At 42.8% G+C, this 12,343-nt stretch overlaps 1 protein-coding gene across 1 annotated transcript in view; it reads left to right on the top strand.

The window, feature by feature from the left end:
- LOC146209392 (uncharacterized) overlaps positions 1-11,171 on the top strand; it is an 18,741-nt gene extending 7,570 nt beyond the window's left edge. Inside the window, exons 4-7 of the mRNA XM_084587401.1 lie at positions 3,458-3,560; positions 4,917-5,090; positions 6,464-6,627; positions 10,776-11,171. Coding sequence (XP_084443527.1) covers positions 3,458-3,560; positions 4,917-5,090; positions 6,464-6,627; positions 10,776-10,898 — 564 coding nt within the window. The 3' untranslated portion in view covers positions 10,899-11,171. The remainder of the gene's footprint in view (positions 1-3,457; positions 3,561-4,916; positions 5,091-6,463; positions 6,628-10,775) is intronic.
- Positions 11,172-12,343: the final 1,172 nt, after the last annotated feature.

Raw genomic sequence — 12,343 nt, 5'->3', positions numbered from 1 at the left:
GTTTCAATCGCGAACGCCGGCGGCTGAATTTTGATGCAGGTGAAACGGAGTGGCGTCGGTGTGCTGTGCGATGTCAGTGCACGTTAAACTAACCTGGATGGTCGAAATTTGCGAAGTTTTCCACTACAGTGTCTGTCATAGCCTGATTCGCGTTGGGAAGCTAAACCCTATAAACCACAACTAATAAGGTTAACATCAGACTGCACCGAGACACTTGCCAATGTGAATCAAGATTCCAGACCCTAGAGCGACCTGTGATGTTCTGATTGTTGAGGCCGCATTTACGTGGATAATGTTCAGGAAACCTGAAAATTAACTTAGCGAGAACTGAAATTCTAAAGATATGTCTTTAGGGTCGATAATAAACTGAAATCTTTCCATTACTCAGGAAGATTCCTCATTAAAAGTAAAATCTTTCCTGCGTAAACACAGCGAGGCTTCATTAACACATATGTCTTCTTTCTTTTGAGCGAAAGCGCTTCTAAAATTTTGCGGGGAATATTGTCCCGACTTTCCCTAAAATATTAAGCCTACTAAACAATACCTCAGACTTGCACTTTTGACAGTGCAGGGGTAAATTTGACCCCTTCCCATTTTCTATGGACTTCTCGTGTTCCCTCATTCTATCATTGATGCATCTTCTAGTTTGCCCTATATATACTTTTCTGCACATCAGTGGAATCTCGTAAAACACTCCCACCGCATAGGTGATAAAACTCTTTTCATGCTTCTTACACATTGTGCTTTCTTTCTCCTCCCTATTATTGCACACAAACCACCCATTTGTTTGGCGCCGAAAACACAACCGCCACCTTATACCTGCCTGCCACTTTTTCCATGAAGTGGCCACTTTATGAATATAAGGTATTACTTATGAGCGTTTATTTCTCAACTTATCTGCAATCCTTATTTTTCCTTTCATTTTCTTAGCAGAGTCTCTTCCACCCCACAAATAACCGTAACCGGGAAACAGCCACCTGAAGCCTTTATATTTGGTTATTGAAGCTATCCTCAGCCATGTGTTCACATGCCTTTTACAGGGCTGACTCGAAAACAAAGAGAAGCTATCACTCTTTTAACAAATGTTGAATGCGCTGACCCATATGGAAGTGGATCTTTTTTTAGCCCTCGGAAAGTACTTCCAAAACGCCTCCCCATCACAAATTTTTATATTTAAATCTAGAAAATGCTACGTGTTATCCACAGGTAGCTCAAGGGTAAAAGTAAGTCCTTTGCCTTGTAGCCTAAAAATAGAAAGGACGCATTCCACACTTTGAATCAATGCTGAGCCCTTATCCAAAATCAGTAAAGAATCATCAACATACCTAAACATTTTAAAACCTGAACCAATAAAACTTATAGGTATGTTAATGATTTCTTAGTGATTTTAGATAAGGGCTCTGCATTGATTCAAAGAATGGAAAGCGTCCTTCCTGTTTTTAGGCTACAAGACAAAGGACTTACTCATACCCATGAGCTACCTGTGGATAACAAGCTGCAGTTCCTAGATCTAAATATAAATATTTGTGATGGGGAGGCGCGTTGGAGTATCTTGCCAGGCCTTTAAAAAAAAGCTACTTCCATATGGGTCAAATCATTTAAACACTGTTAAAAGAGCGATAGCTTCTCTTTGTTTGGAGTCAGCCCTGTTAAAGTCATGTGAGTATATGGCTGAGGATAGCTTCAATAACCAAATACAAAGGCTGGAGATGGCCGGTTTCTTGGTTACGGTTATTTGTGGGGTGGCAGAGACTCTGCTACGAAAATGAAAGGAAAAATAAGGCTTGCAAATAAGTTGAGAAATAAACGCTCACAAGTAATACCTTATATTCATAAAGTGGCCACTTCCTGAAAAAGGTGGCAGGCAGGTGTAAGGTGCCGGTTGTGTTTTCGGCGCCAAAAAAATGTGTGGTTTGTGTCCAATATAGGGAGGAGAAAGAAAGCATAATGTGTAAGAAGCATGTAAAGAGTTTTATCCCCTGTGTGGTGGGAGTGCTTTACGAGATTCCACTGACGTGCGGAAAAGTATATATATCGGCCAGACTGGAAGGTGTATTAATGATAGAATAAGGGAACAAGAGAAGTCCATAGAAAATGGGAAGGGGTCAAATTTACCCTGGCACTGTCAGAAGTGCAAGTGTGAGCCATTGGTTAGCAGGCCTAATATTTTAGGGAAACGTCGGGACAAGATTCCCCGCGAAATTTTAGAAGCCTTCTGGATTCGGAAGAAAGAAGACAGATGTGTTAGTCAAGCCTCGCTGTGTTTACGCAGGAAAGAATTTATTTTTATTGAGGAAGCTTCCTGAGTAATGGAAATATTTGAGTTTATTATTTGCCCTAAAGCTGTTATTCTAAGACACATTTGTTGCATTGTGACCATGTTTTCTGTTTTCATCCTACTTACCACAAATATATGTTCTCATAGCTCGCATGAAATGCCGGGCAAGATGCAGTTCTTTTACTTTACGTGAGGTCTGGCTCCTGCAGAAATGAGTGGTTTTGGTGTCATCAAGGCGTTTGCTGGTCATGTTAGGAGAGTGGACGGAGTTGTCAAATCAGAGTTTTAGAGGCGATTTCAGATTTTTAAAGACTGGTTTCGTGCTCTATGTTATGCATTACACCCTGCGTGGGTTGATAGAAAAAGGTAAAGGGGATGTGGCGTTCAGTGGCCAGACAGCAGAGTTTTTGTGGCTATGTAAGGGTTGATTAGAGGTGCTTTGGATGGACCTGTCCTACGGCACAATTGACGTGCTTTGGATGGACATTTTTTACTGAACATAGTGGTGGTCTTTTGGTAGTTTGTGTTTATGTAGTGGCCATTGCGACTGTCTTGCTTGGAGGTCAGTTGTGTGAAGAAGATGTGCTTGGGTGTAGAAGAGGATGTTGTAGCTGAGTGGTGAAGAGGAAGTGTGCGTTCAGTTCCATATTACAGTTGGTAGTGTGCCCTTGTGTAGTGTTTTGTTCTCATGTGATTGTGTTTGTTGCCCCACATTTTTGGGTACTATGCCGCATGTGGTGAAGAGGAAGTGTGCGTTCAGTTCCATATTACAGTTGGTAGTGTGCCCTTGTGTAGTGTTTTGTTCTCATGTGATTGTGTTTGTTGCCCCACATTTTTGGGTACTATGACGCATCAACTCGCCCCTCAAGCGGCTATTATGAGATTTTACCAAGACTCCCTCATGTCGCCATGCGTCTCAGGTGGCCACGAGCCTTAAGGCTTTGCAATCAAAAGTTTGCTCGAATATTCGTGGACGCCAGTGGTGATTTAATATATATATATATATATATATATATATATATATATATATCACTTATCATTAATTTACCATACTCTGCACACGTATAATGATCTATTGCTAAGAACTGCAGGCTATTGACAAAATGCGCTGGGATGACGCCGACCGGTACAGTACAACCAAAAGCTGAATAAACTTATATTCTGTCATTTTCCATATAGTTCAACGTGGAGAATTCGCGGACTCATCCCCGTTCGGGTTACATCTTGGATACCGTGGATGGTAGGGACATCAAGTTCTTGACAGTCTACTTCATTCCGCCTGGTAAGTCCCGTCACTTCATTTTCTTCACGCTCTATTTGCCGCGACATAACAGAGCAGTATTTATTATCATGTCCTTTTCCGCAAGCTAGAAAAAAGATAGAAAAAGCGTATTTTTTCGTACATGAGATGTAAGGCATCTTCACCAGGCTCATTCTAACCCTAATGAATTCACTGCAATTACAATTCTATTCATTTAGAAAATAACAAACATGTCCGACCGTTATTACTGTTTTCTTTGTGACTAAGAGCGCTAAACGTTACTCCTATAATCGCAAGTAAATCGAAATATTTAATTAAAAAAATAAAGGGATTTGCTAACTTTGTACTTTCAATATGACAGTGGCGGCACAGTGTTGATATACTAAGGTCAGACTTGCGAGAGTGGAGGCACTGTTGGGGACTTTGTTGCACATTTTATAGTTAATATTTATTAGCTAGTACTCTTTTGCTCATAGCAGAAAAGAGGCAGTGCATTTCCTACAGCCTGTGTGCAATGGTTAGATCCTAGGGGCATATGCTTGTAACAATTTCATTGAGCTGATCTGTTTTAGCGTTCATTTTTTTGTACTTGTAGTTTGTACTTTGGGAACAGAGACGATTAAAGTCGATTAAAGACGATTAAAGACACTTATATCACAGTAGTTTTGAACTATGGCTTCACATAACGCGTTGCATAGAACGACGCATAAGAAACCTTTTCTTGGCTTTAACATTTGATGGGGCGTGAAACTATGCATCTATGACTCATTTTATGGACTACAAGGTCCCCTTTTTTTTCTGTATACGTACTCAAAATCTGAACGGTGGAATCGAAGGAAAATAAAGAGTGCCGCTAAATCCAAGGTAACAGTTAATGGCTACATGGTTTCTGCTTATCTTTCACTCCGTGACTTGAATGCTGTATGGAAATACGAGGAAACGGAGCACGAATATATTTTAATGTGTTAAAACCTTTCACGTTAAAAACGGTGGGAGCCATGCCTCTGAGCTCCTTCAAAATCGATTCTTGAAACACTAAGTGTTTCAAATACCTTGAGAGAGCCTTGGCATGGTATGCTTGCATATATTACAGCCGTGATTGTCCCCACTATGTATTTGCTAAAAGTTCGTTTTTTTTTTTTTTCGAAAATTTAGCCTACCAGAACAAATATCTTACTGGACAGCATGCTAGAAGGCCTAACAGTGCTTATCTAATGACCGATCAAATGTTACAGAGAGCCTTAAACAAGTAAGTTATGTGGAAGGAGCCCCTAATTGTTCGCTAAAAACAGAAAATTTGTGGTTGTGGATACAAGATTTTCAGTGGTAGACAGCCCGTGGAAGCTTCAGCTTGCTTTTGTGACATGACCTACGCAGAGCTCATCTGCATGCGGGGACGTAGCCTTCGAGAGCTCGAAGAAGAGGGTGTTGGATCCAACGTGTACCTGCAGCGGGAGACCGAGGCTCTCAGCCGCCTGGTGTCGGCGCCACGCTATGACGACGACCTGCGAAACAGCCTGTGGGTGCGCGAGGCCTGCTACCCGGGCATGGGTGAGCATAACGGGCAATGTAGCTAAGAGATATCGATGACTTTATGTCTGGCCCGAACACTGTATTGAGAATTCTAGATTCGATACTACGCAAAATCCTTGCTGCTTATTGTTTTACTCAGCGATGCGGCTGGCTAGAAAGAGGCGTTCAACTGGTCGCGCTCATTCAGAATCAGAATCATAATCAGAATTTATTCAATGCAATGACTGAATACAAAGATTTTGGTATCTGGCGCCATATTTATTTATTTATTTCAGCCTCAATCTCAAATGGTATTATTCCAGCACTGGGAAATAGTGATAAAACAGGTACAATCTGCAATAGTTGAAACGGTGAAGTGAAAGGTGCCACCGATACAAAAAAACTACGGCTACTCGAAAGACGAACTCGAATGTTAGCGATGTGCAGTCATTAAAGACGGCAGATGAGCAACATTATAGCAACACCTTGATATCAATCGAGCCTGGCATGACAATAGTGTAGCAACTTCACCGTTCGGCGTGCATACAATAACACCACTAACATAAAGTATTTATATTTAAAATAATGTATAGATCGTCGCTAAAAATGTTTCTTCCTTGCCATCACGCTTCACTCTATTTCTACAAGTGCCCTTTTCTAATTAATCGATGCAGGCTGCTGAACATCGAACATACATCAGTTAAAGCGCCCATTCGCAAGCACAGAAGCCCGGCGAGGTGGAGCAGTGGTTAGGGTAATTGACTTCTTACCCGATGATATATGTATACGGGATCGAAACCCGGTCGTGGCAGGCGGTTTTCTATGGAAGCTAAAGGCAAGGCGCCCGTGTCCTTTGCGATGTTAGTGCGAGTTAAAGAACCCCAGGTGGTCTAAATTTCCGAAGCCCTGCACTACAGCGTCGCTCATAGCCTGAGTTGCTTTAGGACGTTAAACTTCATACCCAAAGCGAACAAGTACCGAAATACACTGATTTTTTTAAGAAAGAGCTCAGCATAAGCCAAAGCTAAATATTGGCATTTTTTGTTTAAAACTATCAATAAATCGAGACGTTGTAAATGTGTATGAGCGTAATTGGATCAATGATGCGTGGTTTTGATTGTGGCCTCTATAGGATGATATGGGGCAGTGTAAGGCTCGTTAAAAGATACAAGTGAAGAAAGCCAACAGTCAGCCAAAGGGTACGGCTCACATGCAAAATTGAACATACGTATCTAAATTAAAACTCGCCTTTTCTAAGGCGTGGTTCGCTTCAGATACCGGAATTACCGTTTCCTCCTAAATTGCTATTTGCTTTTTTTTTCTGACGCGTATCGTTGATGAATTTCTGCTAACTGCTTCCACAGAACAGAAAGGTGGAGTTTGTCTCGTATGGGGTTCCTTGGTATCTGCAGGTCGCCACTACTTCTGGAACATCACCGAAAACATGTCGTGCGAGCATCTGTTCCCGGTGTACGTGACATTCTTCCGCGGAGAGATCGTCTCCTTCGGCTTCCTCCACTCTCTGGCGCCTCCCTCATCTGGAAGGTTCGAGAGAGTCATCAAAGAAAACATTGGCGTGAGTCCCAAGCGTGCATTCTGCGAACAATTTGTGCACGTCATCAAACTTTAGTTTTCTTTTTTTTTTTCGAGAGGTCTTCGTTGGAATTGAGAGATGATATTCGGGATTTCGGTTGCAGACTCTTTATGAAAAGCAATGCACTACAACGAATGCCCGGCGGAAAATTGGAAAACGGGGAGCTGCATTGTCGTTAGTCTTTTGTGCTAACGGTAGGGTAGAAAACTAACACAAGCTCACAAAGGGCAAGCAATAACGACCAACACATTTACGAAAAGAATAAAGTTTCTAAAGGATTAACATTGCTAACATATAAGAGACGGATACAGTCGTTTTCGCAGAGACCCGATTAAGGATGTTAGTGATTTTGGAGCAGCACGCTCACCCACGCCAAAAGTTCAGAAAGCCCGCGAATAGCAAATTACGAGCGCTGCGACGGAGAACAACAACGAGATTGTAATGACAAGGACAGGCGCTACTATCAACTCATCAGTTAAAGCGAATAGCAAAAACGCACATATTGAGGACGCACCCCCTTTCACTCTGAAATATTTAGAACTCATTCTACGACCAGCCTCCTGACATTTTCAGGTTATAAGATTAAGGTGCATGAAAACATTATTTTTCGGCGAAACTCTTGCCCTGGAACTTCTGACGCTGGGTGTATTTTTTTGCTTTAAAACTTTCCGTGGGAAGATTCAAAGCACTTAAAACCCGCAAGACTCTTTAAAATACGCTTACAGCGCGCAACACTTTAGCGTTTTCTTCTTGTTTTTTTTTGTTCACTTGCATCAAAATATAGCTGCAAGGGCTGCAGCTGCAATCACTATCGCCGCCTTAATCATAACTGCCGCAACCATTAGGTCCCCATGTAGGCGAAACAGAAAAATAAAGTATAGGTTCTCTGAAGTATTTTCTAGTTACGCATAGAGGCTGCTTGAAGGGCCCCATAACGTGATGTCGCAGAGTATAACCATGCTTGTAGATTGCTGTTTGTGTATGAAAAGGAGCATACATCCCGTTTGCCTAGATTCCTCCAATTTGTTGTATCAAAGTGAAGCGCTCTAAATTATTACTTATTGCTTGTGCCGTATTTTACTACAACCCGCTCTCCTTCTTCAATAGCATGGCGATGGTAATTTTTTTTTTTTTTACACTCAAGAAGTGTAGGTTTTTCTTGCGTGTAATAGGAATGCTGTGACAGCTATGCGTAAATATGGTTCCGTTATGCCAGATTAAAATAAGTTGCGTAGCTGTACCGCCCAGCGTTACGATGTGGATAAAGGTTACGTGCCGACCATTGGTGCAGCAAATATTTTGCTTTACCCGACTGCTTCATTTGTCAGCAGCGTAGGGTTATTGATAATTTAGTAAATTCAAGCGTACAGTTACCAATGACTTGCGCAAAATGTCTGAAAGCCTGTTGCCTCCCGGACACGAAAAGCCGAGCGACCTGCTTAGACTTCACCGTTAAAAGTTTCTAGTCATACTTAATCTGCCTTCTGGTGCAGGCAGTTTTGGCTGCGTGAGTGGTTAGCCATCATGACGTTAGCTTCGGTTAGCTTCGTCATCTTGACGACTCGCGTCTTCTGCAGGTTCGTGCGTTTTCTCGAAGGCAATAGGGGGAACACAGTTCAGTTCAGTCGTTCAGTCATGTCCGACTCTTCGTGACCCTATGGACCATGTCACGCCACGCTTTCCGGTCTCTCACTATCTTCCTAACATCACATAACTTCATCTGCAGTGCCTCGAGGATGCCATCTAACCATCGCGTTCGCTGCCTACCCCTTCTCCGGCGACCCTCAACCTTTCCCAACATCAAATCTTTCTCCAGCCACTCCTCTCTTCTCATCAGATGACCAAAGTAGCTGGACTTTAACTTTAGAATTTGACCCTTCAATGAGCAGTCAGGGTTTACGGTCGACAACATCGACTGATTTGATCTTCTGGCAGTCCAAGGAACTCTCAAGAGTCTTCGCCAGCACCACAATTCAAAAGCGTCAATTCTTCAGCGGTCAGCCTTTTTCACAGTCCAACTCTCGCATCCATACATCACAACTGGAAAGACCATAGCACGAGTTATACGGATCTTGGTTGGCAGCCTAATGTCTCTGCTCTTTACTAGGCGGTCAAGGCTAACCATTGCTCTCTTTCCCAGAAGGGTGGACACACTCTGCTATAATAACGAAAACAGTGAGCGGTAATACTGGAGCCTTTGTACATATCAACGTCAAGGGTTAGATTCGGCTTTTCAACCACAAAGACTGTCATTAGTAGAAGCATCACTCTGAACTACTGCGGAGGAAGAGACGTGGATCACAGAAACTTATATACATAGAAGAAAGCCAGAATCAGATAGCTGCGCTTTCACAGAGTATCCTTACGGGGAATATTTTCAGGTCTAGTCACGGGATTTACGTAAAGCTCGATGTTTCTTTTTCTTTCTTGTGCATTTGATCTCGTTACACGATATTACATTACTGGCATTGCATTATACTCTGTCATATGACATCACGTTAGATAAAGAAGTATGTAAACGGGACCAAATGTTTCCGGAAAAGCTTCTAGATTCAGAAGCAGCCAAAAAGATTTTCCCCCTTTTGTCTTGCGATTTGTCGCGATTAGCCTTGAGTATATAGTTTCAAACACTACATGGGCTACACATGCGGTTACATTCATTCCAGGCGTCGAAGGATCGTTTTACAAGGAAGTGACAATAGAAGTGAAGGTCAAAGGAGCGTAGGATAATCTCGATCCACAGGGGGGGGGGGGGGGGGGGGGACATAGCAGAAATATCCTCTACTGGCATCCGCTTTCCAAAGACTTCATTAAACACGCTCGAATCTCTGCAACGAATGAACAATTTTGAGAACATTGATACTCCAAAGTAACCCTTTCGATTTTCATGCTCTTAGGACGGAGTTTTAAAATAGTTTTTACATACTAGGCTTCCACGGCGTTTTCAAATCTTCAATTTTCATGCTTCTAAATAACAACATAGGAGCTTAACTGAGACCTGTTTTCGCGCATATATACCGCGATTGGAAGGTGCAATATTAAATGTGATAGTGTGGCTACAAAATTATTAATTATCTCCATGAACCATTGAACGCTTCAGCAATGCCAGCTAGCACACGCGTTTAGTTAACACCTAACTAACGCCTTTCGCGTACTTTGGACCGACAGTGTTCGCTTGTAACCTCCAGACAGCTTTGTATTTCACAATATTTTGCTCCAGAACTTCAATTAGGAACGTGTCATTACGCACCTAAATCGGCGAAAATTGGCGAAGAACTCTACCAAGACAGGGCGGCTCTTCACCTAGCAACAACCGAGAGCAATAGAGAAACACCAGAAAAAGGTTTCGCTTTCACATTCGGCTGGTGAAATGGAATGAATACTCCAAGTAACACGCACTGAATACGAATGTCAATGCTCAAACATTGGAACATTGGAAATATGCAGGCGGGGGTGGGGGATCATTTCTCGAAAGACATTGCCAGTAGGGGAGTTCTCACGAAAGCGGTGGCGTAAGAGATGGTTATACACACAAAAAACAAAATACCTCACAGCTAACGTAGCTGCCATATTACACATTGTTTTCTGTTATATTCTCTCAGATTTGTCCCGAACATCCGTTCGAAAAAAACGTAAGCGTACTGTTCATTTCTTGTTTATGCAGCCTAGGTCATTGAACATTGGTTGGATAGCATACTGATTATACCGCTCCCCCCCCCCCCCCCAATGCATGTTCTATTTCTTCTAATTTGGTGTATCAATTTTGTGGTCCTTGTCATGCCTAAAATAAAGAACTAATTTCACAAGTTCCTCTTCTCGAAGCCGGCCTATGGGCTCTTCATTTCCGTAGCCCTACGCCGAGATGCAACGTCCCGAGGAAAATGGCAATTTTACTAGAGAGCGTGTTTTAAGACGACAAGGGCGCTAATATGGCTGCGCAAAACTCCACTCAGGCGGTTTGACATCTCTTGCGCAAGCTATTAAAGCAGATATGACTCGTACTCGGCAACGACATGCGTTCAAACTGGGGCGAATAATTTTAACAGAAATTTGCCGATAATTGCAATTTCAAGCGTGATCTCTTAGATTGCCATTCGTTGTCTCCATTACTTTCTTGCTGTGCTCTGCAGACATACCTGCACCGTCCGCCCAAGTGTCTGGAGAAAGAGCTAGCGGCACCGGGGACGCGCTTCTCATCTCTGCATGTATACCTGGTCAGCAAGCCGTGGGAAGTGACCTGCACACACGACTGACTGCACTGCGTCTTCGAGCACGCTGTCGCCATTCTTCCAAACATCTTCGCATGACGATATCTGGACGACGACTCCCGCCGAAAGGGCCACCCCTTCTGCAACGAATTTTCTTCAAAGATCTCCGCTAAGTATGAAAGACGTGCGTGTCGAGTTTATATTATCAGTTCATTGTGCGCACTGATTTCATTCCATGGTTTTCGTAAATGCCATGATGGATGGAAGGAAAAGCCCGAATTCCGAATCACACTACGATAGAGGCAGCAACAAAAAGAATTGTACGGAACAAGTAAAGTGAAGAAAACATAAATGCTCCCAGGTGTAACAAAATATGCACCAAGAAAGGTCAAGCATAGCAGACGATGGCTCAGAGTATGGGGGCGGGAACGAATAGGTCAGGTTTTCTGCTTCTTCGAGATGCCGCAGAAAAGGTTTAACAAGGAGTCATTGGAAGGACATTTGCTCAATATACGTACCCCATGATGAAAATAATTCCTGACCATTACAGCCTAACCACACTAACCACAATGCTTCATAAATGCACAATCATAGTAATACTTACGTCCTTTGTCCCCAAAACGAATGTATCCTGAACGAAGCTTGTTACTCCTCAGTATACAAATTGCTCTCCAATCCCCCTTATCACGGTGTGTGCACTAACTGCAGTGCGGTAAAGAGTATTTGCTGGTTCCAGCAATCGTCTTGAGAAACGGTGAGTAAAGTGCACACTAAAATTACCCACAATCTTAAAGGAGCACCGATTTAATAAACAGTCCTGAATGCCGGGACGTGGATCTTCTTTGTGTCCCAGTGGTGGTCCTCGAGATATGTGGTTTCATCGTTAGGGAGCAGGGGATTTGGATTCCATCCATGGCACGGGTACCAGGCGTACTACTGGGCCAGGCACCTCCGGGCGTTACAAGAAACGATCTCTTAGTCAACGCCAATTTGGGTAAAGCCAGTAGCCCATGCAGGATGAATCTGTACTCGCGTTTGTCAGTTCATTATAAAAGCAAGTGAAGACATGGAGACAGTTATTGTGCCTCTTCACTCAGTCACATTGTTCACCGAGAAGTTATTGATTGCTACTCTTACTGTCTGTTTGCGTGTGTACACTCGACAAGGTGGTGGACTTGCGCAAAGAGAAATATAAAATCAATAAAAGGGCATTTTTTGTTTCGCGCGTGCAAAAATACAACAGCCGAAAGTGTATGAATTAACTTCTGGTACTCTTTGGTTGACCTCAAGTGCCTGTGAACGCAACTGCGACCTTTGCATGAGACTTCTCCATTGTAACCGGAGCTATTCTCATGTTCTATTTAAGGAACACCAAGAAAATGTTAAATCGCCTTCTCTCGCTTCTTTCCCTTTTATTATATATGCCATGCTTCTCGCTTTCTGCTGTATCTTTTTTGATGTCTCGTAAACCCATCGTATCCTACTTTTTC

Source organism: Amblyomma maculatum, chromosome 1 (assembly GCF_055883805.1).
Source record: "Amblyomma maculatum isolate TAMU_Amacu chromosome 1, ASM5588380v1, whole genome shotgun sequence".
NCBI classification, from domain to species: Eukaryota; Metazoa; Arthropoda; class Arachnida; order Ixodida; family Ixodidae; genus Amblyomma; species Amblyomma maculatum.
Note: the sequence above shows the minus strand (reverse complement) of the source record. Positions and strands in the feature narration are given on the sequence as shown.